At 41.1% G+C, this 27,886-nt stretch overlaps 2 protein-coding genes across 2 annotated transcripts in view; both read right to left on the reverse strand.

The window, feature by feature from the left end:
* Positions 1-12,546: 12,546 nt before the first annotated feature.
* On the reverse strand, positions 12,547-17,037 carry dusp6 (dual specificity phosphatase 6). Its single transcript, XM_057835665.1, has 3 exons — positions 16,341-17,037; positions 15,239-15,667; positions 12,547-13,182 (listed from the first exon to the last, which is right to left on the reverse strand). The coding sequence occupies exons 1-3, from the start codon at positions 16,765-16,767 to the stop codon at positions 12,842-12,844; spliced, it is 1,197 nt and encodes a 398-aa protein (XP_057691648.1). The 5' UTR covers positions 16,768-17,037; the 3' UTR covers positions 12,547-12,841.
* Positions 17,038-23,554: 6,517 nt separating this feature from the next.
* poc1b (POC1 centriolar protein B) overlaps positions 23,555-27,886 on the reverse strand; it is an 83,345-nt gene continuing 79,013 nt past the window's right edge. Inside the window, exon 12 of the mRNA XM_057836250.1 lies at positions 23,555-27,845. Within this exon, the coding sequence (XP_057692233.1) occupies positions 27,711-27,845 (135 nt within the window). The 3' untranslated portion in view covers positions 23,555-27,710. The remainder of the gene's footprint in view (positions 27,846-27,886) is intronic.

The raw sequence follows: 27,886 nt of genomic DNA on the forward strand, positions 1-27,886 counted from the left end.
GTTTTTGTGTGATTGGGGTTGCATTTTAAATGGTAAATATAAATATCCTTTGCCCTTCATCCATTCATTTACATTTACAGACTGAAGGCCTATCAATTTGCTGCTTATGTTGGTGTCTGTGTGTAACTTTTCCTTCATTATTTGTAGGACAGATCACATTGAGATTTGGTAGGATATAATATAGGGTTGTAATAGAGGTCATCAAACCCCTATTATGTTTTTTTCTTTCTTTCTTTTTTTTTTCCGTCCGAGGCTGGTTAATTAATTGCAGACCTATAGTTGCCTGAAAATTATTTAGCCAGTTGAGAGCATGCTCGCTCTTCGTCACAGCCTTCGGCCTGTAGGAGCACACTAGTGCTTGTTCATCCAGCAATTCATTCCATTTCTTGAGCCATTCATCAAACCAATCCATCCATCCTTTCACTAATCAACGTATCAGTCCATCTATCCATGTATCCAACCATCAGCGCAACCTGACATTTATCATCCGTCAACTGTCGACTAACAGACAACAAAACGCATATTCACATGATAATTTATCAACAATCATACCAATCAAAAAGGAAAGTGATAAGCACAGACATATTAAAGGGACTGAGTAATATTGCAATCAATCATTGAGCTGAGAATAAGCTTCATCAGTGTCCTTTGCTCCCCTTTTTATAATCTTTTTAACTTTTAATTCACCAGTGGTGCTGTCAATGGATATCTATTTATAAACAGTGAGGGGGTGAGGCACACATAATTCAGGGCCATCACACTTTACCTTTTTTAATGGACACACGACTCTCCCTCACTTTCCATCCATGTATTCATGCAGTGTTAGAGAGTCTGTAGTGTTGCGGTGTGGGTGGCAGAGTTCGGATGACTCAAAGGCTGAAGAGGAGCCAAAGATAGTTTTTTGTAGGGGGAGAGACGGAAAGCTTTCATAAGTCTGCATCGTGACTCGAAAGAGCGCCAACAGGTTGGAGCACCGGAGCTCAGCGTTAGTCGTAATCGAATGACAATCATCACTCAGGTTACAGTATGTACTGTAGTGATCCTACACGTAACGGATTTTTATGATGTCATTTTATTTATGTTTTTATGCAGCTTGAGATGCAAGTGCCCTGATTTATGAGTTTTTTAACATCCAAGCCATTGTCTTTTTGTTGGTTTGTATGTGTGTGTGTGTGTGTTGGGAGGGGGGGAACAGTATAAAAGCACTATAAATATACTATATATATATATATATATATATATATATATATATATATATATATTTATAGTATATAGTATATATTGTATATTTATATCTATATCTATATCTATATATATATATATATATATATATATATATATATATATCCTGAGACAGTCAGGAAATTAGAATATTGTGTATTCTAATTTCCTGAGACAGTCCTGTATATATACACAGGACTGTCTCAAAAAATTAGAATATTGTGTATTCTAATTTTCTGAGACAGTCCAGTATATATATATATACAGTGCCTTGCAAAAGTATTCAGCCCCCTTGAATCTTGCAACCTTTCGCCACATTTCAGGCTTCAAACATAAAGATATGAAATTTAATTTTTTTGTCAAGAATCAACGACAAGTGGGACACAATCGTGAAGTGGAAAAACATTTATTGGATAATTTAAACTTTTTTAACAAATAAAAAACTGAAAAGTGGGGCGTGCAATATTATTCGGCCCCTTTACTATCAGTGCAGCAAACTCACTCCAGAAGTTCAGTGAGGATCTCTGAATGAGCCAATGTTGTCCTAAATGACCGATGATGATAAATGATCCACCTGTGTGTAATCAAGTCTCCGTATAAATGCACCTGCTCTGTGATAGTCTCAGGGTTCTGTTTAAAGTGCAGAGAGCATTATGAAAACCAAGGAACACACCCGGCAGGTCCGAGATACTGTTGTGGAGAAGTTTAATGCCGGATTTGGATACAAAAAGATTTGCCAAGCTTTAAACATCTCAAGGAGCACTGTGCAAGCCATCATATTGAAATGGAAGGAGCATCAGACCACTGCAAATCTACCAAGACCCGGCCGTCCTTCCAAACTTTCTTCTCAAACAAGGAGAAAACTGATCAGAGATGCAGCCAAGAGGCCCATGATCACTCTTGATGAACTGCAGAGATCTACAGCTGAGGTGGGAGAGTCTGTCCATAGGACAACAATCAGTCGTACACTGCACAAATCTGGCCTTTATGGAAGAGTGGCAAGAAGAAAGCCATTTCTCAAAGATATCCATAAAAAGTCTCGTTTAAAGTTTGCCACAAGCCACCTGGGAGACACACCAAACATGTGGAAGAAGGTGCTCTGGTCAGATGAAACCAAAATTGAACTTTTTGGCCACAATGCAAAACGATATGTTTGGCGTAAAAGCAACACAGCTCATCACCCTGAACACACCATCCCCACTGTCAAACATGGTGGTGGCAGCATCATGGTTTGGGCCTGCTTTTCTTCAGCAGGGACAGGGAAGATGGTTAAAATTGACAGGTAGATGGATGCAGCCAAATACAGGAACATTCTGGAAGAAAACCTGTTGGTATCTGCACAAGACCTGAGACTGGGGAGGAGATTTATCTTCCAACAGGACAATGATCCAAAACATAAAGCCAAATCTACAATGGAATGGTTCAAAAATAAACGTATCCAGGTGTTAGAATGGCCAAGTCAAAGTCCAGACCTGAATCCAATCGAGAATCTGTGGAAAGAGCTGAAGACTGCTGTTCACAAACACTCTCCATCCAACCTCACTGAGCTCGAGCTGTTTTGCAAGGAAGAATGGGCAAGAATGTCAGTCTCTCGATGTGCAAAACTGATAGAAACATACCCCAAGCGACTTGCAGCTGTAATTGGAGCAAAAGGTGGCGCTACAAAGTATTAACGCAAGGGGGCCGAATAATATTGCACACCCCACTTTTCAGTTTTTTATTTGTTAAAAAAAGTTTAAATTATCCAATAAATTTTGTTCCACTTCACGATTGTGTCCCACTTGTTGTTGATTCTTGACAAAAAATTGAAATTTTGTATCTTTATGTTTGAAGCCTGAAATGTGGCGAAAGGTTGCAAGGTTCAAGGGGGCCGAATACTTTTGCAAGGCACTGTATATGACCATGTTTCACCCATAAAATCCCCCAAAAATCCAGCTGTGGCCATTCACACCTGTGTCTTGACACTCGGTGGTCCATGCTACATGGAGTTTTTGGGTCGAAACAAAGAAGGTACACGATAATATCTCGTTAAAATCGTGGCGTCTGTAATTCTGCTCTCACGTGCTCTCACCTCCAGATCAGGTTTTGCTGTTTAAAAAATATTTTTAAAAAAAAAAAAAAATGCACTCCTGTTCAAAATTTTTCTTTCCCCAGAAAGTAGAGATTTTAAGCATTCCAATGATGTATCACAAATGCATATCGGACAATTTTGAAATTTGGCCAATTGGGGGTCTCAGAGCGGAACTTCACGTCACCTGAGTGTTTTCCGCCATATATACACTGTATATATAGATTGTCAAAAATTCCACAGAATGAGACGTCAAGTAATTGCATGCTGTATTGAAGTTTACAGCCAAGCTAAACATAACAAAATCATACTTTTTTTTTTTATATACATCTTTTTGTTTCAGCTTTTTATACAGTACATCAGTCAATACATCTCAGCCAGAACAAAAATAACAGATCGATTGATCTTATTCATGGTCCATCTGGTATAAGAACAAAAAGTAAACGCTTAGACTGACATGATTCCAAAGTTGTGATTGGCTGTATCGTGAGCAGGTCCTTCCTCTATTTTACACAGAAAATGAATATGTCACTAAACAAAAAAAAAAAACATACCAACACACACAGACACACACACACACACACACATAAATAAATACAAATAAGTTTAAATAAAAATAAATTTAAAAAAAGAATATCAACCAAAATTATACATTTTGTATTTAACTCATTCTCTGCTACTTACAGTGATAGGCCCTTCTAATTAAATTATGTGATTTTTATTTTTTGTGTGTGTGTGTCTCAAATTTTTTTCATGCAAGCTCTAACTGAGCTCGAGTCATCACTATCTCCTCTTTCACACAAGAAATTCTGCCTGATTCCCAACTTCTTTTAGGCAACAAAACAGTTAAAGAGGGTTTGGCTGTCAAGTCAAACTGCTAGAAAACACATTCATGACTTCTTGATCAACTTTGATGGAAACATTGGATACCACATGCGAAATGCTGGCTGTCCAACTTTTACCGGCAGAAGATCAAAGACAGTTTTGCTGAAAAGGTCAGGAATCGGGCAGTTGACGACGGTCTAGGAAGCAAGTGAAGCCACTATGTACACACGCCTGTCCTCCCACTGTTCTAATTCCATCCTGGAATTTCAGAGGTGGTGTGGTACTTTTACGGCTTCAATCTGATGGAAAAACAGAAGCCAGGAAGAATGGTCTGTTTGCTTGCCTTACAAGTGTTGTGAGAAAGTGGGTGCAATAAATTTGATAAGAACTTGTCTGTTCCAGGAACAATAAGTACTCAGGACGAAATGTTCCTTGGTCTTAAAGACCAAATGTGAAGTAATTTCATAACATGTCAAATAGGGTCACAATCAAAGTAATCAAACATTGCCCAACAAATAAAGCATGAAAAAAATAATTTATATTTTGTATATTTGACAAAATAGTCGCGTTTCCGAAGTTCGAGCCTGAAAGGGGACAAACCCGGAAGTGATACGTCACACCGAGAACAGCGATGGCAGCGCTCCATACGGCCGCCATACAAAGCCCTTCAAACAATGATTCAAACAGCGATATAAGCGATAGATCGAGCGCAGGGGAGGAAATCCAAGTTTTTGAAGAGTTGGAGGAAGAAGAGGATATTGGAATTTTATGTTGGACCTAACATGTATTAGCCAGACGCTAATCAGAATGCAAACAATGTGCCTAGACTACCTGACATGGAATGGAGACAAGACCCATCGAGATTACAAGATTGGTAAGATGTAGGCTGTTATTATTTTCATTTTGAAGATGCAGGCATTTGCACGTAAGTTTATGTTTTTGTCTATTTGATGACATAGTTTTAAAAAAATAATAATCAGACTTCATGTTCATTTTGGCAGATCCGGCAGCTCTTGTGCATATAAAATATTAATCTAAAAACGTTGGGGGGAAAGAAGGAGATGAGTCGTTGATGGCTTTCTCCACTTTATTGTGGCAACAATAAGAAAACAAAATAATAGCGGACTGCCGCCACATTCGACCGCGAAGTTTTGCTTCTCGTCATCTCCCCCTTGCCTCCTACTACTCAGAGCTCTCCAGTCCTAGCGTGTCTTAAACGGATCGTGCATAGTGTCTTGTTATGAGCTTTTTGTTGACAAAGGTATCGAACACACGACGTGCTGACAACTTTGTTTCTTTATTAACACATGGAGCTAACAGTACGAACACAGCTTGGGGCTCTCGGTAGGCTGTGCGGAGCGATAGATAGAGCCTGTAAAAGTGGCGTCTAATGGCGTGAGGAAATGTAGTTTTTTCACACAAGCGAACAGATTACAATGCACCACTTCAGTGTTGTCCCGAGACTACATTTCCCATGATTCACTGCGTGACCTGCGCTGCTCACTGATTCGCTGCGAGATTGACTCAGTGGCTACGCAAAACCAACACGCTATTTGTCAACTGTCACCTGTCAGCGCCTCTCGTAAAACACAAACTAGAAGGCTATCATGCGATCACCGTGAAAGAAATGCCAAAGCAATGCAATGCTTGATGCATGAAGGTGAAAATACATGATACAAATACAAATAAATGTGCACAAACTCACCAGCATTGTATGTCTCTTACGGCAACGTGACCGTGAATTAACGCGACGCCGACCCGCTGATATGCACATCCACACCCCTTTCCCAATTGACAGTGAATTAACTCTTTCGGACAAGATCGTAGATGACGCACAATTTAAACACGCTTAACCTAGCGAATGCAACAACAACTATGATCAGGGATTGCCACGAGTTAGCTTTCGGCTAACGTCGCTAGCTTCTACTGCTCATTCCACAACAGTTGGCAGCTCTGCTTTGACAAAGTCATCAATCATCTATCCAAAAAACAAACTTACTTTTTGGCAAATACTTGATCATAAGCAGACCGGTTGAGGAAGCAGGCATCTTTGAAGTCTTTGTAGCAGAGAACACGACTCGATGATGGCGTGAAATTCATTCGCTTTGTGCGAACAAAAGATGTCTGTCAGGGAATGCGCGGGCAGGCAGGTTGTGTGGACCCAAAAGCAGTGAAACAAAAATGCAGGGCAGGAGGCAGTGAACTCAAAAAACGTTTTAATAATAACTTACAAAAATCACAAAGTACAAACAAAAGGACTATGGATCAACAAAACTTACTTAAACGGATGGACAGGTACGCGAGGGCTTGGACGGGTCTTGACTTTGGCAAAGACATAGACATAGACAATGACGCAACAAGGAGTGACAAGAAACTGGGTCATTATATACACACACGCAGACAAGGGGTAAAGAGACGAGGAACAGCTGGGTAACACAGGCGGATGCAGATTGCAGGATACACTGGGAGAACACACAGGTGAGAGCAATGGGCAATCACAGGGACAAGTCACACTAGGAGAAACCAACACAAAACCTAACAATGTCCATTTACGTGCCCTGCTATCCTTCAGCCACTCATACAACTTTTCTTTAGATTGAGAACAATACATCGTCACACACCGCCGTGGCATCTTACCGAGAAGCAATGCAACAATACTGTGTGTATGGCGGACTTCCCTCGCAGTTCTCGGTGTGACATAATTTCCGAAGATTTCCGAAGATTGTCGAAGAAAAGCATTTTCGTTGTCAAGGGCGTTGCTATGGGTTAAACAAAGAATCTGGAAGGGTTGCATTAAAAAAAATAACGAAAGTATACTTATTTAGCCAACCTTACTTCACATTTGGTCTTTAAAGTGACAATGCAGCTTTAATAAAACTGGGGTACACACACAAACACGTGTGCACACACAGACATATGCACACAGTGTTGGGTGTTTGTTGTTGTTTCGTGAGCCATCTGTTGCTTCCGATGAGATTTTGGGTCACAGCCTGTTTCCTGAGTGGGATTAATAATCCATGTGTGTGTGTGTGTGTGTGTGTGTGTGTTCATGTGCATGTCGGACATCCAGAGAAAGAGAAAGCAGCAGCAATGATTTACAAAGCTTGCTAGTGGACCTGAGGGTGATGATGATGATGAGGCGGATAGCGTGGCTGGCATGCAAGAGGGAGAATGTGCATTTCCCTGTGGTTGTGTGTGTGATTTTGGAACGTGTAATGGGATCTCTGAGGGCAACAGGAAATTGCTGGTGTGGACGAGGAGGGGGTGAATGTGACATGAGACAGGTGTGCATGGGGGAGTGTTGGGTGGGGGGCAAAAAGGGGACGGAAACCAGCTGTCAACACAGGGCGAGGTAGCCCTGCATCAAAATAAGTATTAATAGAAAGTACATTATATACAAATAAGTTGAATGAATGAATGGTATTCCAAAATAGAAGATGGCATGTACAGTATTTTTCATTCATTCATCATCTGTACCCCTTAGAAATATACAAAATAAGTAGAATATACTTCATTTGAAAAAAATTAAAAAATAAAGTTAGTTCGTGGTGGGTGGTGCCTGGCTCTTGGCGGCCTAAAAAAAGGGGGCGAGGGCCTGCTGTCAGCACAGGGTGGGGTAATCGAAGGTGTGAGGGGAGTCTGTGGACAGGAAGTGTTAGCAGAGGATTAACAGATGCCCCAAGTTTAGCAGCAGGAACTCTATGTCCAAAGACAGGCCATGTTCTGAAGTGAGTGTCACATCCCTCTTTTTGTGACAAAAGAGGCAATGCTACCCAGGAACTTTGAGTTGCTGGTACCGCTTTGTGGGATAAGCCTCCTTAAATTCCCCTAGAACTTACATTACAACATACATTATAATGATATACTGTATGTAGTCATTTACTGCTTACCCTTCCTATTCAAATGTCCATTGCCGTCAATGGCATTTTTTCACCCTGTTAAAGCATAATGTTACTGCTCAACCTGCATGTAGCACTCCAGCATCTTGTAATAATATGCCAAATACTTTTTCAGGATAAAAATACCTCTATTTATTTTTGACAAACACTTAGGCTTGTTTAATTTCAATTGGCTATGACGTTGGTAGTTGGAGCACCAACTGTTTTTTTAGGAGGTACTTGGTGTAAAAGGTTGGAAATTAGCTGACGTATGCGATTGGCAGCGACGAGGCGATGAAGAGACGCTTGGAGTATTTCAACGTGCCATCCTAAAATTAGCGACCCCCACTTCCTGCGCCCTTTAAATCCACAACGGCCGACACCAGAGTAGAGCCAGAGCCGGGGTCCGTGCCTGCCAGGCGTTCCTCACATGCTCACCCCTGCTTGTCAATCAAACTGACAGATTTAGCCACAGAATGAGTAGGTTAATGTAAAGGCTTCAGGATAAATCTAAAATGCACGACACATAGGAATCCCTATCTAGTAAGGGTGTAACGGTACATGTATTTGTATTGAACCGTTTCGGTACATGGTGCTCCGTTTGGAACGGAGGCGTACCGAACGAGTTACTAACGTAATGTAACCCTAACTTTTCGAGGCTGTGAGTCGATCGGGTTACAGTTTCTTCGTGTAGATTATATTTACTCCGTCTTCTCTACTGTAATGAGGACCAACACGGTAGAAACGTCAACGACGCGACAACGTGGCCGCCGCGAGAACGCATTAAAACTCGGGCGTAAAAGTCAATCAGCCAATGCACACCAGTCGCAGTGCGGCCGCGTGTTAGACGCGTCCCAGAAGCGGCTCAACATGACGCACGCGAAAAGAACAGCAGAGTTTATTATTTGACGCGAGACCCTCCTGCGTCAATACTACTACCGGTAGATTATCTTTAAATACCCGCTACTTTATGAGCAGAATTCTAGCTTTGTATAGGCTAATGTTCCTACTGTTGAAAGCACAAAGGTGTGGAATAAACAACTAGCACATTTATTTTGCATTTTGTTTTCTTACTGTACCAAAAATGAACCAAACCGTGACCTCAAAACCGAGGTACATACTGAACCGAGATTTTTGTGTACCACTACTATCTAGAGTAGGTATAGTTCACTTGTATTAAACTTCCAAGTTCCATTTGTTTATATTTAATTTTTAAAAGCATATCCTAGTACATTTTTTACTTTTTTCTGAAAAACCATTTAAACAATAGTTCATCGGTTTTTTAAACATACTTATTTACCTAATTAAGTGCAGTGTTAGCATTTAACTTGTATAAAAAATGTTCACAACACTAGATAGTTATCATTCACTTTTTCAAAAGGAAGCTTTTTAAAATTCTATTATTTTGCCCTATCGTATGTTAGTGTCTTAACCAACATAACCACTGTCTGAGTGTCTAACTACAATCATTTCAAATTACTGAGGTAAATATATTATGAACAGATAACCCTGGCAAGTGTCTTTGTCTTCTTAAGGCGTAGCCAAACAAGTTAAAAAACCAGTCAACCATTAACTGTCTAACACGCACAATGATTTATTATCAGTCACACCCAAACCCACACAATGATTCATTCTTACTTTCCATTTGTGAAGCTATTTTTTCCATGCGGTGCGTAATCATTTTGTATAGAAGTCCAGCATAAGAACAATATGAAAAAACAGGATGTCTCTTTCCGGTAAACATCATAAACCTTCAAAACTAGCAACATTCTTGACAAAACAACAAAGTAGGAACTAATGACTTTATTGGTTGTCAGCGTCCATTAATCTGCTTTTGAGGGCCCTTTTACGACCTCCTCAGACCCACCCACAATAAGTAAAAATCAGCAATTGAGATAATACGGTATTTAGTAATAACAATGTTGCTTTACATCTACAACACACACACCCACGCAAGCACACACACACAGAGGCCAACACAAACGTGCCTGAAACACATTTGGAATTAATAAAACATTTTTAAACACACTGTAAACATATTTGAATATATCAAGAGAGAAAAAAAGTGCAAGCTTTTATTGAAGGTAAATACAGTGGGACAAATAAGTATTTAGTCAACCAGTTCAAGTTCTCCCACTTGAAAATATTAGAGAGGCCTGTAATTGTCAACATGGATAAACCTCAACCATGAGAGACAGAATGTGGAAAAAAAAAAAAAGAAAATCACATAGTTTGATTTTTAAAGAATTTATTTGCAAATCATGGTGGAAAAAAAGTATTTGGTCAATACCAAAAGTTCATCTCAGTACTTTGTTATGTACCCTTTGTTGGCAATAACGGAGGCCAAACGTTTTCTGTAACTCTTCACAAGCGGTTCACACGCTGTTCCTGGTATTTTTGCTCATTCCTCCATGCAGATCTCCTCTAGAGCAGTGATGTTTTGGGGCTGTCGTTGGGCAACACGGTCTTTCAAATCCCTCCACAGATTTTCTCATCTTCAATGCCCTTGCTGACGGAAGGAGATTTTCACTCAAAATCTTTCGATACATGGCCCCATTCATTCTTTCCTTTACACAGATCAATCGTCCTGGTCCCGTTGCAGAAAAACAGCCCCAAAGCATGATGTTTCCACCCCCATGCTTCAGAGTGGGTATGGTGTTCTTCGGATGAAATTCAGTATTCTTTCTCCTCCAAACACAAGAACTTGTGTTTCTACCAAAAAGTTTTATTTTGGTTTCATCTGGCAATAACACATTCTCTCAGTCCTCTTCTGGATCATCCAAATGCTCTCTAGCGAACCGCAGACCGGCCTGGACGTGCACTGGCTTCAGCAGGGGGACACATCTGGCAGTGCAGGATTTGAGTCCCTGGCGGCGCATTGTGTTACTGATAGTAGCCGTTGTTACTGTGGTCCCAACGCTCTGTAGGTCATTCACTAGGTCGCCCCGTGTGGTTCTGGGATTTTTGCTCACCGTTCTTGTTATCATTTTGACGCCAAGGGGTGAGATCTTGCGTGGGGCCCCAGAGCGAGGGAGATTATCAGTGGTCTTGTATGTCTTCCATTTTCTAATAATTGCTCCCACAGTTGATATCTTTACACCAAGCATTTTACCTATTGCAGATTCAGTCTTCCCAGCCTGGTGCGGGTCTACAATTTTGCCTCTGGTGTCCTTCGATAGCTCTTTGGTCTTGGCCATAGTGGAGTTTGGAGTGTGACTGACTGAAGTTGTGGACAGGTGTCTTTTATACCGATAATGAGTTAAAACAGGTGCCATTAATACAGGTAACGAGTTGAGCCTCGTTAGACCTCTTTGAAAGCCAGAAATCTTGTTTGTAGGTGACCAAATACTTATTTTCCACCATGATTTGAAAATAAATTCTTTAAAAATCAAACTGTGATTTTCTGGGGGGTTTTCCACATTCTGTCTCTCATGGTTGAGGTCTACCCATGTTGACAATTACAGGCCCCTCTAATATTTTCAAGTGGGAGAACTTGCACATTTAGTGGTTGACTAAATACTTATTTGCCCCACTGTATTTATTGTGCAATAATCTAATTGTATCATGTATGTTACATTTTTTAATGCATTTTTATGCATCACAAAAGATTTATGTCTCTGACTTTGATGTGGGGAGCGGGGGTTCGGAACGGATTAGGGCATTTACATGGTAAACAGGTCTCTACCAATTTCGTAAGTAAAAGATGCCACTGTATAACCATTTAAATTAAAATCAAGGATAGGCCTCCTGTTTTGATTACTATGAATGTTAACCTGATTGAGACGGTCAATGTCTGTAAAAGCGTATACTGTAAAATGTAGTGTGTAAAATGAAAAGCACTTAAATAATCATTTAAATCCTAGACTCTTATGGATGTTTGTGTGCTTGTGTGTGAACATGTACTTTTAAGTGCTTCTTTGTCATACAAACACAAATTTTGATTTATGACTGGATCTGCCGAAGGGCCAACACCTACAAAAAGACTTGCACCTGCACCAAAATTTGGAAAAACCTGTCTTGACTGCTTACGGCAGCAGAGCGTCAAGGAAAAAGCACAGCAGTTTCGTAGACAAAAATATCCATTTATTAATAACTTATTTTGACATTCATAGGAAGAAAGAAGGGAGGCATCCACAATCTTTTTCCCACTTCAGGGGCAGGGACCCTCTCCACTTCAAATCAAAACACCCACCTGATGCCCCCCCCGAAATGTCACATAAGGAGGTTAAATAAATAAGGCAACCTCAGCATGGCTGATTTAATGGGGGGGGGGGGGCAAGACAAGGCCTGTTGTCGGCTCCAAGCAATGAATCCCAAACAATGTGCCGTGCATTAATTACTTTAACACAATTGGTCCTATTATTCAAGATGTCCATGTGTGCATCTCTATTGAATTCCTCCAAGCTTTCTTTATGTGACAAGTCACATTATAAATCTGTGAGTACATGGAGAGATCATTACATCAGCATATATACTTTTCGGGACATTTTTCCAATATATGATTGGGAAAACACTGCAATAGTTTATATGTAAATAGAAAAGCCTCCTTTTTGATTGATTGATTGATTGATTGTAGGTTTTTTTTGGCATAATCAACAACTATACAGTATACACAAAAGTGTCCATTTTGTGTCTTCACAGAAGACAATAGCAAAAATCAATGTGAGTTCATAGCTCAAAGCAGTGGTCCAGTTTGAACACACTTCATTGGCGGGTTCACCGCCAGTGTTCCGCTTCTTGTCACCCGCCGCCCACGTCCAGCCTAGACGGACAGAAAACATCTTTCCGGGACGTCAATGGCCCTCAAATTTAGATTTTTAGGGGGTTCTCCTTATGGGTTACTCCTCCCTCACGTGGACTCTAAAGGGTCCAGCTGAAAGACATTGTGATTGGTGGGCGTAGTGAAATAGAGGGGCTGGCTCCCGGGCGGCGTCACGACGGTGGCTGTGCTGGCGGTGAGCCGGTTGTCGCACGGGCTCATGAGGCCCAGCGTACGCTCAAAGTCCAGCAGCTGGCCCATGAAGTTAAAGTTGGGCGAGATGTTGGATTTTTTGGTCTTGACGATATCGTAGGCATCATTCATGGACAGCTGCAGCTTCTGCATAAGGTAGGCCACTGTCACAGTTACTGAACGGCTGATGCCAGCCAGGCAGTGCACCAACACGCCACGGTGTTGGCCCCGAGCCTCGTCTGGAAAGGAAGAGAGTGAAGAGGAGCAACGTTAAAGCGGTGTAACACACTCACACAGATAGAACTCATTCATTGCCATTAACAGCGATAGATTAATATACTTGTATTTGAACTGGGAGGGCTGCCAGTGAATGATCATGTTTCAGTCCATTGACAACAATAGACGACAATGGCAACCACTGAGCATCTGCGAGACTTCCTGACAGGCGGATTTTTTTTGTTTGTGTTTGGTGAACTTAAAAGTTTAATTTATCAGCAAAAAAATCACATCTCAACTTAAATAATCAGTTTTACTAGATGATCCAGTTTTGATGTTATCAGTCATTCCAGTAAATACAATTTAATTAAAGACAAAAAAGATCTTTTGGGGCGATGGGGGGGTGCAATCGCAGAAGTTACATTATGCAATAGTAATTTTAATGTAAGTATACTGTAGATACCTGCCAATCATAAACTTATCAATTACAACAGTGGCCATCTATGCAAAAACTGACAGCAAAGGCCAAATAAGAAAGGTAGCTTTTGGATCGCTGACTGTTTCGACAGATGTGCTTTATTTTAAGTCACTTTGTACCTTTGACCTTTAATGCATTCTACTAACTGAATTGTGGCGTTTATCAGAAGGGGTTTACGTTTCACAACATTGTTTCTTTTATGTGCCGATGTGTTATCAGCGCACACGACACGGAAGTGGTAGAGAGATGATGGACAACGCTGTATCGCTCCTGTCTTACGCATCGGCAGGCGCCGGGCTATTGTGAAAGAGCAGCACTGAAAGGTCCTGCCTGAAACCCGAGAGCAAAAAGCCGGACAGTAATTTGAGCGTAACAGGAAGGAAGCACCATTCAAAGTAATCTAGGACATGCCCCCACCCCCTCATTACATGAACAAAAGGAGCCATTTACAGGCCCTGTTGACATCCTGTGGGCCTTGACAGCAGCCTCATGACTCTGGCTGCCCAAATGGCGCCATTGTCACGGAAAGAAGGCTAATAGGCTACGCTAAAACAAAACAAGCAGAGATGTCAACATGCTTCCTCTCTGGAACGTCAGCTGTTTTATCACATGAGCACAAAAAAAAGCTCAAATCCACATTGAGCTCAATTTATATGGTGACATGTGCAAAAGGTTTCGATGGTTTCTCACTAAAAGCCTGCTTTGTGAAGCCGGCCTTTTCGGTTGGACACCATGTTTGCGTATTTTGCTGGTAAAAATTCGGAAATTTCACAACTTTTTTCCCCCCAAGTTTTGCCTTTTATCCACACCTAAAAATTTGGAGGCACCCAGTGTTTGGTCACTTGTAAGGTCACAACCAGAACCTGAAGAACTACCTTGTATTTTTTTGTTCTTTTTCATTAGCCACTGACAATTTTACTTTGTCTTTGCCTCCACAGATTACAAAAAAAAAAAAAAAATTGAAATATGTGCTTTTTTTTTTTGCTTTTGGCTGATCAGGTCGTGAGAAATAACATCACATTTAAACCTGACTGTGTGCAAGTGTACCCTTTGAAAATTAGCAAGAAAGATTGATTTGAATCCATGTAAAGCACTTTGAGCACTTTTGAGTTGGCTAGGACAAGCTCTGGAGGAATAAAGTTGGATTGATATAAATTCAGAGATGAATGTTCTTCGGGTTTTCTCGAGGTCTTGTTTTTTCATCATCACATAAAAACTAACTTGACTGTCATTGCTCGTTTTAACGTGCTTCACGAGCAGTTGTAGGTGAGCGACTTTGTTAGTTGCCAAATCCTGAATATATGTTTAAAAACTTTAACTCAACAGTTTCTTGGACTTCTGGCCTTTTACCCAGACATCACAACTGGGAATGCACGCAGATGCATTCATTAACTCATTGGCTGCTATTGACGCTGATAGACGTCCAATCCATTTGAACTGGGAGGGCTGACTGCGAATGATCATATCAATGGCACTGAAAGAGTTAATTTAAATTTCGAAAGTCTTTTGTTTTTGTCTGCAGCGCCACCTGCTGCTATAACTAATGCTTTACAACCTAAGCTTTACAACATTGGCATTTTGGAGTTCACCGAAGAACTTACCGATGAAGTTGATGGCCTCAGGGAAGAACTGCGACAGGTTCTGGCTCCAGTGGTCCGAGATGGGAATCTGCTTGTACTTGAACTCTCCGGCGTTCTCAAAGAGGTTTGGCAGGTTGGGCGTGACGTTGAGGATGTACTTGATGCCGTACTCCTCCAGTACGTCAAGGTTGGTAGAGTCCTTTGCACAGCCCAGGTACAAGTGGGGCAGGATCTCCACAGGGAAAGATGGCTGTGGGTTGGACAGCGGGCTGCCGTCGGAGTCGGTGGCGCTGCTCGGGTCCACATCCGATTCGATGTCCGACGAGTCCGAGCTGATGCGCAGGCCACCTAGACCCAGGACCTGCGTGGAGGGGGGGCTGCTGTCGGAAGAGCCATCCAGGTTGGTCTCACACAGGTTGGGGAACTCAGCCTGGAACTTGCTGAAGCCACCTGGAAACAGAATGGGCATGTTAAGAAACGACCCATACAGTGCTGAGGGGCCTTAAGCTGCCCTCCCTTGGTGGCAACCCAAGCCCTTCTGCATTTTGCTATAACCATTAAGTTGTGCTGGTTTAAGATAAGATGATCTCAACAGTAGCTACTGGCTTGGCTAATAATAAAAATTTTCCAATCATGTTTTAAGATTTTTGTTTTTAAGTCTTGAAAACTTGCAAGCCTCTTCTTTTTGGACTATCTACCATTTCCCCCCCTAAATTTAAATTCTTTATGTCTTTATGATTGTATATTTTTTAAACAGAGGTAGTTGTTTGTGGGACTTTGTTGAATTGAATGTAGAAACAGTAGTGAAATGCAAAACAAAACAAAAAGAAATATTCTATAAAAATAAGGTTGACAAAAATTACACAAAAAAGTAACAGTAGGGGCTGGATTAAAGTATTTTTTCGGCTAGAAAGACTTGACTTCTTTTGGTCAATTAACAAGATGATTTTAAGATTTCTTTTATATTAAAAAAAATAATTTAAGAAATTCACATGAAAGTTATATGGGGGACAAAAATGGGTGTGTGGGGGGGGGGGGGGGGGGGGCGAGACCCGTTAAATGTCAATTGTAGTTATTACATATAACAACAGAGGATAGCGGTCGTTCCCCGGAGGCAACTCACCCTCCAAGTAGAAGGCCTTGTAGCCCTCGTCCTTCATGCGGCGCAGCAGGAGCCCGAGCACGGAGCCACCGTCCACATTCTCGTTCCACTCGCGGCTGTACTCGTCGTAGAGCACGATGGTGGCGCTCTTGCACCGCCGCGCGAAGCGCTCCCGGTCAGGGCCGTCGGCGAGCAGCGCCCGCACGGGTAGGTTGCCCTTGCGCAACCGGCGCAGCATGAGGCCGGGCAGCGCCACGCTGATGGCACCTTGGACGTGCGACGATTCATAAGGCTCCTGGCCACGGCAGTCCATGAGCAGCAGGAGGCAATCACGGCGCGGCGCCTCCAGCTGCTCGCGGAGCCACGCCGACGTCTTGCTTACCGCCATGACCACCGAGTCGAGTGGTTGCTTCTGCGGTGGGGCCACGGGTTTGAACTTGTCCAGCATTTAGACGGGTCCCGGGAGAAAAGCGCTGTTAAATAAATGGGCGGGTGGGCTCCGTGTTCGTCAGGGTACTGAATGAACCCTAGAGCTGCTCCTTACTCATTCGCCCCGCTTCTTTTTGGACGCCAAATGTATTCCGAGGAGTTTGACTTTCGAACAACCGTCGTACCGAGATCAAAATGAGTCTTCTTCCTTCTTTCCTCGTCGTCCTTCTCTCTCACTGAAGCCCGGAGAGCGGCGCCAAGCTTCTGAATGGCGGCGACGGAGGCGGTGGAGGAGGGAGGCGCGGCATCGGTTCAGCATTCCATTCGCCAGCCAATCACGAGAGACCCGAGTGGCGGTCGCCCTAGCAACGGGGGCCGGAAGGCGCGAACCCCTCCACCCCCATCCCACCCCTCTGTTGATGAATTGTTAATGAGTTTGTCATTCACAAAAAAAAGAGGGAGAGGAATTTCCGCTCCGGATCAAGTGAGTGCAAACACGATGAAGAACTGCGGAAGGAAGGAAGGAGGGAGGGAGGACAAGGGGAGGAAGGGGGAGTCTGCTTTCACATGCTGCACCAACACAATCCTATCGCTCAAAAGTGTGTTGTTACAACACAAGTAAAAGTCAACGAAGTACTGTAAGTGAAAGAATTATACAGTAGTTGGTTTATATTGTAATGAATGAAATGTACAGTTTTGCTGAAAAACGCACCCACTTTTGGGCATTTTGACCACTTTTACATATTCATTCCTGAAAATAAATATTCAAAATTATCATGTTTGCCCTGTAAATTGGCTGTTATGTTTCAAATACGTTATTAATAAGTTGGAATAACTGGTCATAAAAATAATCACAACCTTTGACACAAACATCCATTTATCTATCTATCCACCAAGGCCGTAGGTCTGTTCACAACACTGGTAGGGACAATATAACAGCATAAAAAATTGCCCGGGACATTCAGCAAGTGAAAAGGGGTAAATATATGTCTGAACATAATGACAATTCTCTTAATTATAGTAGGGCCAATTCTATCTTTACAACACATGGGAAGACAATTTAAATTACCTATATAAATGAACTCATTATATAATGCAAATAGGGTTGCTTAAAAGTTGGTGGTGAGGACAATTTAAGCATCCTGAATAGTTAGTAGTGTTATGTCCCTATACTGTCACTATGCAAACCTACGCCCTTGCTATCCACTCCTCTTATACTGTCACTATGCAAACCTACGCCCTTGCTATCCACTCATCGTCTTCAGTCTATCTGGTGTCAGGTCGCACGGGCAGCGGCTTAGGCAAGTGTCTTTCTCCTGAGACATTGCCCCCAGCTCTTGCAGTGGTGGAAGTGAGACCTGAGGTATTGCCAGGCCAGTTAGGAGACATAAGCAGGTGTTACATGCAGATTTTTATTTTATTTTTTTTTTTTTATCAATCCGATTGAAGATCTGTGGTCGTGATCTGAACTGTTTGGAGCTGATGAATCAGAACAGCCGTTTTACAAATGTGTGATGTGCATATATTTGAAAACACCACTCAGTGCAGATGTCTATATCTATTGGGGATTTCCGTCAAAACAGCCATCAACACTGCATCGACTACCTGCACATCATCAATGTTGGCATGGAACATGGCTTCCTCAGACCCTTGGATGTGGGAGGAGTTCTTAAATGTAAACCAATAGTTAAATGATCAAAACTGATTATTTTGCTATGTTTTTTCCCACAGATGTATATTTACTTATACTGTGTCATCACAACTGTCCAACTACTACAGTACATTGCGATACAAACCAGGGTTGACTGAACTTACGACCAGCTCCTACTGTGTTTTCTCCTTAAAAAAAAAAAAAAGAAAAAAAAGATGCCATCAGAGGGGCATTTCCTGGTGGAAAGTGGGCACTAATGGTATTCAAATGTACACTGAGAAGTCCTGCTCTGGTTTTGAAGTAACAAGCATGCCCTCACAACAGGGGTCCAACATGGTGCTGGAAAGAAAACGTGTGTGTGTGTTAGAATATAAAGTCTGCAGCGACTCCAAGCTTGGACGCAGGGCCCTTGTTAACCCCACTCCCCGGAACTTAGCCCCCTTCACTGACCCAGACAGCCCCCACCGTCCTTCATGCAGTGAATGGAGCCAAGCTGTTTGCATTTAAATCCATTGCACTCTTTGACTGCTGTTCCCTGCTGTTTGATACATTTTCATTTCGACTCGATTTCAAGAATATTTTTTTGGATTAGTTGTTACGGCCTGAGTTGAAGACATCTGAACAGCGTCAGATTGCACTAGTAGAGGCGCCACTGATGGATTTAAAATCAAGTCTTAATTTGAAGTCCTCACTAAAATTCTGTCATGCGTACATTTCTTTCACAACTCACTTTAGTGAAATTTTAAGTCAGTTTTATCCCCACTGCAATGCATTAATATGACGCATATTAAAATAATCCAGAAACTGTTTTTTTTTTATTTTTTATTTTTTTTATTAATAAATGCAGACTAATAAATGTAGAAAAAAGACAATTTGTTTAAAGCTTATAAACCTAAAACAAGTCAAGGTATCACAAAAAATATTTGAGAACATCAGATGATTGATGAAAAAATAATGCTAACGAACACTTCACCTTTGCTTATATGCTGTTTTTTCTTAATATTTGTTGGCATTAATCTTTGTTGTTTCACAAATTCACATTTACATTTTATTCTTTGTAAAACATTGTTTACAACCTATCCTTTGTTTACATGTTAACATTTTTTGCACATTTGCTAAAAGCTGCTGTTTCCACATTAATTTAGCAGCTAATTCAATGTCTCTGAGGACTTCTGAGATAACAAATGGCACAGAGTTCAATTAAATTAATATCACTCTTGTCCAAAAATCACATGAAAAAGTGACAAACTTGCGCACACACATGAACCTGGTTAGTTTGAGTATGGTTTGTATCTTTTATGTGAGGACAAAGGACAGCAATCTGAGACAAGCAGCCAGTAGCAAAGAGACACGAGCCCCTTTCACAAACATATCCCAGTATATTCCCATGTAAGGTGACATGGGATTTACTCGCGTCATTGCTTTCACGCATGTAGAGATATCCCGGGAATGGCGCAGGTTGGACACTTTCACAAACTTGTCCCGTTTTGCCCACTGGGGCTTTCTGTGCGGGGAGGGCTGCTAGCGCGATTTTATAACCCGGTGTGCCGAGATATTAATTTGCTGGGCAACACCTTGTACTCTCGAAGTTCGTGCATTTGTTGGTTTGTTCATCTGCCACCCTTGTTTTGAACTCCCCTACCTTGTGCTGGTATTTGTCTTATTGGCCCTCTGCCTACCGCTTAGCTTAGTATTATTGATCCCTGTCGACCTACTGTCACGAACTCATTGTGTTATGCCCCCATTTCCGCAATCAATTGGTATTTTTTTGTATTTAAAAAAAAAAAACTTGAACGCATCTCTCTGTTGTTTTTTGCTTTGCGGTACAACAGTGTTTCCGCAGTTGCGGACCCAAACATTGGCAACAAAATAAACCACACGTTTTCGAAGACTGACTCTTTCTCTGCTCTACGATCCAGTAGCAATTTAATTGCGTAATTGCGTCATGTTTTCACATACGCCTCGTCCCGGGATAGTCACGGACATTATACTAAGACGCGACCCGTTAAATGTTCGCATAATCAGTGTCAGTCGACCCGGGAAATGATTTAAACGGTGTTTAGGTGTATGTGAAAGGGGCCATAAATGTCTCTCTCTCTCACCCCCCCCCTTCCCACACACACACACACACATACGCACACACAGGGAATGTCATTCTGGAACCAGAAAGTTCCTGTGTCACATGACAATGGAGGCAAAGACAGACACAGTAGCTGTCAGCAAGACTGGACAGTGACTTGATGATTGAACTTCCTGTTCTTCTGCCCTTTAGTTGCAACAGTACAGATAATATGTACTTTGCGATAACTTTTAACGCAAACACGCTTGCTAGGATGCCATAAACATGCAGATAAAACAACAATGATAGGATTTTAACGGTGGAGACAATCACACTGAATAGAAGGCAGAAGTAGCCGAGACATACAGTAGGTTTAAAAAAAAAGTCACAATTTTAAATGTCCTAAGATTTTCAGACTGTTGTCCTATGTCAGGAAAAACAATTTTGAGAGTCAGATTTCAAAATGTCATATTTTTTGTTGCAAGTATTTTCCCCAAAAGATTACTAAAATATGCTAGGAACACTGAAGTAGGACCCATTCTATGTCAAGAACACCATTGATATTGACTGTAGAGTTGAAAATCTGAAAATGGGAAACAACACTTGTGCAACACACCCCACACGCGGAACCTCTGACAGCTGCTTTCTGTGCTGCCAACCGATCGTATTTCACATGCTAATGCAATAAAACTATTTACATTACATACAAACACACACAATGGTGACTCTCCTGATATAAGCAGCTCCATCATTTTTGTCACTGCACTCTGTGTGTGCCTTTTGTACTTTATTCAAATCTCAACAGTGTAAAGTTCATTGGTACATGAGCAATGAATATGAACACATAAAACTGCTGAGCTACTACTTGTCAGAGTCTACTGGAACACTCACTGTCCCTACTCATATATTAGTATCATCAATCATGCAGATTGGGTGAAACAAATAAGTCTAGTCGGTCTCTGAATCATAAACAAGGACTCACCTAACACTGCAGAGACACACTTACCTGTAAAAGCAAACTCGAATGCTAAACATTCACAAAAATGACTCCGTGCAATATGAGACTGTCTTAAATACTGCAGGCTGGGCGGGAAAAAACATTTCCCTAGGAGATAAATGTGGGTGCACACAACATTGCGGAGTGACCACGTCAGGTTATACAGCTAGAAAACTATGGTGGGACTCCAGCTGTCAGATGTGCACTAAGCTAAAGGACTTCTAATTTGCTAGCTCTTGTTTTTTTTGCACTTTGAATTCACACTATAGCCTTTTTTTTTTTTTTTTTTTTTTTTTAAATAACTGGCAATGTTGACTTTACATCGGCTTTAGCAAACTGAGTTAATTGTAATAATGAAGTGCAAATTATTACATGGAATTCATTCTAAAAAGATCCAGTGGTGACAGCTGTAAGATCCATAAAACATGCGTATTTACGGCATGTTTAAATCGACAGACGGATATGTTTGTAGGGGAATTGGTAGGCAATGTAGTTCACTTCACAGGTCAATGTAGCACAGATGTGAAGCTGCTGACAAAAACTATATGTATTTCTATGCCTGTTTATTAGTTAGTGGACACGAGCAGTTACAATTCCCTGGATGCAGCAAGTACTCTCTGGATGTAGCCTCTTTGGCTTGGGCCAGCTGCCCAGTGCCCGCAGGTCTCGTGCCGAGTAGTGAATCTTAAAAGATTCCCCAGTGTTAAACTGCTTAAAAGTTCAAAGCTGCTCAATGGAGTAAAGATTAGCGCTCAACGCTTCAACCTGAAGATCCCCGCCGCACAGTGGACCAACTTTTTCTGCCGACACACTCTTCTCTAGGGAAAAAAACAGTTCATTGGAAAGTGCTGACTTTGTATGCTTACCCTAGTAATTTCTGCCTTTCTGTTGTCTGGCATAAATATCGCCACAACAAGTGGAATTCCTCTTGCCTGTTTTCTGCAGGGAAACACTGCCCAAGTGCAATGCACGAAACACTCAAAGATCAAAATGATGAACAGAAAAGGTGAGGCAGGACGCAAAAAATTGTCGGAAAAATTGGGCAAATGTGAGAAAATGGTAGAGGAACAAGAACGATAGTTTTTGCACTCTGATCTTTTATACTGTGTTTCATCAGGTAGTGTTGTTGCTTTTTCTGCCTTTTTCACGTTATTTCCAGGTGTTGATTCATCAAAGGATGCTTTATGTCGGTTAAATTAGATGGTATACCTGATAAAGTGTCAAATTGTTGCATTAAGATGTGTAGGTGTATATGCGCGTGCATGTGCAGTGAAAGCAGACGGGAGGGTGGTCAATCCAATAAGGCAAATGCAGGTAAAGCGGATGGAGAGATAGACGGAGAGTAGAGGAGCTAGAGATAAGTAAGGACACCAACTGATCCCCCCCAGTCACGTAGCAGGTGCAAGCACCGGCAGCAATGAATTGTGGGACATGACCCACAACCCCCAAACTGTCAATAGACAGAACTTTGCAGTCACTTCTTAACAAAGAACACATATTACAACAGTTGAAGAGCCTGTACGGCATTGGTCAGTCTTTCAAAGATCAATTGTTGTGTTCTTTGTTCATATAAGTCCATTTTGTTGTGATGTTTAAATATGTAATTGCTTCTGAAATGCCCTTTTGAAAAATTTATATCACATATCTTTAAAGCGAAAGATGAGTGCATATTGTTTTCACAACATTAAACATTAAACAACATTAAATAAAACAATTCGCATTTTTAGGATTTGTAATTCTGGAGAAAAATGTTGAATATGCCAATAAAATTGCCGTGAGCTGATAATTTTATATGCCAGAGCAGTTTTAGCTAAACAAATGCAAGTATTTCAGAGGTAGTCCGCTTACTGCTTTTGGCTCTAGTTATACCCACAATTTCCCAGGCTATTCTGATGGCGAGGTGTCATTTAGATTGTTGTATATGCATAGATTTTGCTTGAATAAATAAATAAATAAATAAAAGAAGACTTGTCCTTGTTATTGTTGGGTCTTTTTCGCCATAGTTTAGTTTGGTGTGGCATATCTGCAGCTCCCAGTCTGCTGGTCTGGCTTGCTTAAGAGATCCCTGTTGTGTAGTGTATAGTCTTTCATACAAAAATTTCACTTACTTTAACAAAAATAAAATAAATAAATAAATAATAATAATAATAATAAAAAATACAAAAAAAATAAACACACGGCATAAAACAAAAGGAGTGTGCCAATATGCCCGTGTTCAGCTTTCGGTTGTACGAACAGCAAGGGCGTAGGTTTGTAATGGGACGGTAGGGACATAACACTACCAACTTTTCAGGATGCTCAAATTGTCCCCACCAACTTTTACGCAACCTTATTTGCATTATATGATGACTTCAATTATATAGGTAATTTAGCTTGTCTTCCTATGTTGTAAGGATAAAATTAATCCTACCATTATTATGTGAATTACAGTACTTTCAATATGTTCAGACTTACATTGACCCATTTTCCCTTGCTGAATGTGCTAGTCCAGTTTTTCCCCTTTAACACAAGTTTGATTGGCTGATGACTTGACCCCTCCCCTCCTTACACACACACACGCGTTCACAGCAGGTATTCTGTCAAACTTTTCACCCTGATAATATTTAGCTTCTGAAGCTTTTGCGGCGGTGGATAAGCAGTCTTTTACATTCAGTTGGACTCTCAATGTTATCCAAAGGTGCTAAATAAACATGTTACGTACATTATAATCATACACGAGCAACATGAATATGGAAAAAATAAATGCTTCAAGACATGGTGAAGACGTTAACAGTGAGAGAGCGGTGTGCAGTTGAGTTGTGGGCAGCCACATAGCAGATGTGTCTGAGGAGAACCTTTCCTGTACGTCCATTCTCAAATGTAAGTAAATATGCCTTTCTTTATCGAAAGTTTGATAAAACGAATGTGTGAATTCCAAGTGCTGTTGAATGTGAGATTTGGTTCTTCAATGCTCCACTTACGACAAGCGCAAATAATACCATTGCACAACCAAGAGAAATAGCAGCATGTTCAATCACCAATGAATAAATAATATAACATTGCAGAATACATTGCTGTCAGCCACCTAGCCCTCAAAAACGCAAAAGCTCCTGTTTTAAATCAACGATGCCCATGTCCTTCCAAACAACCTTTAACTTCGATAAAGCAAACACATTACATCATCTAACCACTTTTTCTCAAAGCTACGAGTATATAATATGCATTTAACATTGCGAGAAATGAAGTCCATTAATACTGCAGCTGTAAATGGGTCCAAATGCTGTAATGAAATCTCCATTTCAAGAACATAGTAGGCCAATTAAGGTCAAGGGTTTTGTTCCCAAACAATTCCATTTCAAATGTATCAATACTATAATGTGTGTTATACATAAAATAAAAGCTCAAAGTTTCAAAAATAATTCTTTATCATGAAAGATACCTTGATAGAAAGACAGTGTGACCACACCACATACAGTAGATAGTACTAGTAGTAAAAATACTAATAATACTAGCTAGTACTTTCGTACTAGCACACAACAAAAATGAACATCTTACAAAATCAAAGAAAAACATTAATTAGTTATCTATGTGATGAAATTAAACAAAAATTGTTTTTAACTGGGTAGTAATTTAATTAGGTACTGTAATCCTTTATCAAAATAAAGTACAATTCCTTGATAATAACAAAATCAGCTCAGTAAGCGGAATAATGTTGTTCTTGTAAGATATATAGTTGTTCCATATGCAGCAGAGGGAGTATGATCTTGCTTGCACGTTCACTTTTCTCACTCAAGTGACAGGCCACACGGGTACGTCACTGATGCACGAGTGACAGGCTTAAACCAAAGAGCAGCGTTAAGAAGCTTGAGAGGATCGGTCGTGTGAGGCAGCATCCACGAGGCCCTGCGGCAATGGCAGGAGTGCTCTCGGGAGGCTTCTGGTCAGGATGATCAATGGGCCAGTTGCAACTTTAAGCTGCTTAAGGGTTCTTCTCATTCACCTTGTCGTACCTAATAAAACTGAGCCAAATATGGGTGGAGTGGATGGAGATAGGAAAGATATCGGAATCCAGAAAAAATGTCTGCTGAGCCAAAAAAACACCAAGACATTGCACACTTTACTCATTACCATCTTGAACTAGCCTGGCTTTAGGTTTCAAACTATGGTTTGAGTTCCAAGGACGGGATAGGGTCCCACACTGTGGATAGGGTCTCAAGCCAGGGTCATGATTTCAAATTAGAAGGGGGTCTTGTTCACACGCAGCGCCCTCATCCATGTAGTGTCATTATTGCGGGGGCCAGCAATTTACTTGTTTTTTCCCAAGCAATTTAATCGTTTTCATAGGAACAATGGTTAATATGTGTTGTGTCAAAAATTGCTCCAACACAAACACTGCTGATATAAGCCTCTATAATTTGTGGCAAATTAAGTGTTTCCAATGAAGAACTGTTGACAATGGCATTGGAGCTGAAACAGCAAGGCTTCAGTCGGCGTTATTGGCCCATTGCCAAAAGTGCACCAGTAAAAATAAAGTCATTTTGATGTTTTCAGATGATAAATTATTGGTTTTTCAATCTTCATGTTTGGTTCTGTGTAGAGTCTATGGCTATGGTTTCCAAATTAGGGCTTCAAGCAATGGTTGTGATTTTGAATTACATAAGGGTTTCAAGGTATGATTTTGAATTCAGGTTTGAGGCGACGTCAGTATTTAACTCTAGGTTTAGGTTTTCAAAATATGGTTTGAAGCCAGATATAGGGGCCGTTTACTTGGTGAACCTCTAAGAATATGACAAATTTCATGTTTGCATTTACACGGTTCCGTTTCCATTCCAACGATGTCACAATTTTGTGTTAAAACGATGTAGTATTCCTGCCCAGGCATACGGGGCAGTGCAGTTCTACAAGGTGACAGCCTTGAAAACTTGCACTTCCTTGAAGACAACCTCCTCAGCCAGGAAGACAACATACCTACTCACTTGAATCAATGTTATCCTCGCCTTTTTTTCTTTTGCTCCAAAAGGCACAAAAACACGAACATAAAACCTATTTGAACTAAAAATATTAGAAAAGCAGTAAATTAAAGCAGCCGTTCAACCATGTTTGCTGTTTTGAATGTTTAAGAGCAGCGACTGCGTATGCCCAAAGTGACGTGTGCGAGTGCTGACATCATCAGAGAGAGCCTTCCATTCAAATGGTTGCGGAACAATCCCAGCAATTTAATCGCTCCGCTTTGGAGGCCGGAATTAAAAAAAAGTTTGCGTTTTCTCCTTCACCATGTAAGGGGCAGTTTAAATGGCGACTCTGCGACACAAAGACATCGCGTGCATATGGTGTTGGCGAAGACGAAAAATTCTGAATCCTGCCTCCAAAGTGGAAGAATCCGATTACGGGTGATTGAGGGGGGGCTTCCTGGGCATGCATATCAAAGGCTCTCGCGGCGCGAGACCGCGCCATTAACGTCAGCACTCGTACACGTCACATTGGGCGTGTGCAGCGGTGCTACTAAACATTAAAAGCAGCAAATATGGCGGAATGTCGGCTTTAATTTACTGTTTTAATAATATTTTTAAATTAAATATGTTGACTGTTTCAATTTTTGTGCGTTTTTGAACAAAAGAAAAATGTCACTGCTTCGAGTGGGCGGGCATATTTTTTTCCAGGCTGAGGGAGCTTGGTGGGGTCAAAGTGCATAATTCTCTGTCGCTCTGTAAATCTGCACTGGTCCCTGGGGCCTGGCATGAATACTACATCGTTTTCATGCGGAATTGCGACATTGTTCAAATGGAGACGCAAATGCAAATTTGAAATTTTTTCGTATTCTCGGAGAGTCACCATGTAAACGGCCCCTAAAAGCGAGGCCATTCTGCAACACAGTCATTGCGTCTTGGCGTGGCAGCGTCACCATGTAAACGGCCCATTAGTTTCGAATTAGGAATTCAAGAATGAAAAAAAAATGGTACGGAATTGAAATTAGGATCAAGGCATGGCAAGGTAAAGCATCTAGGAAAGTGCGATTAGTTTTACAGTTTTTAAAGTTCATATTGTATTAAAATTGCTCGCTAGGTTCGCTTTAGTTAAAAAAAAAAAAAAAAAACGGGTGTCCAATGACTATGATAAAAATCTTAGTCATTAGTGGCTTCATCTGGCAGCTTTGTTGTTCTCCACATAATGTTGCAGAGTAACACATCCATCCTCTGTGAGCCCATTGGAGCCCGGAAATATTTTTCACGTGACTGAATATCAAGGTCCATGCATGCATGCATGCACCAAAGTACTTTAAGTGAGTTCTTCTACTTTAGTGTCGGTTGGTCCTTCAGGACGCTGTGGCTGTGTGAGTGAAATGGCTTGGGTGATACACTCCTGAACTTTGTCCTCTGTCAGGCTAAGACGTTCCTCCAACACAGAAATGGCCTGAGGTGGGAAAATTGATAAAACGGTCCCAATATTAGCAT

This window comes from Corythoichthys intestinalis, chromosome 5 (assembly GCF_030265065.1).
Source record: "Corythoichthys intestinalis isolate RoL2023-P3 chromosome 5, ASM3026506v1, whole genome shotgun sequence".
Classification (NCBI taxonomy): Eukaryota; Metazoa; Chordata; class Actinopteri; order Syngnathiformes; family Syngnathidae; genus Corythoichthys; species Corythoichthys intestinalis.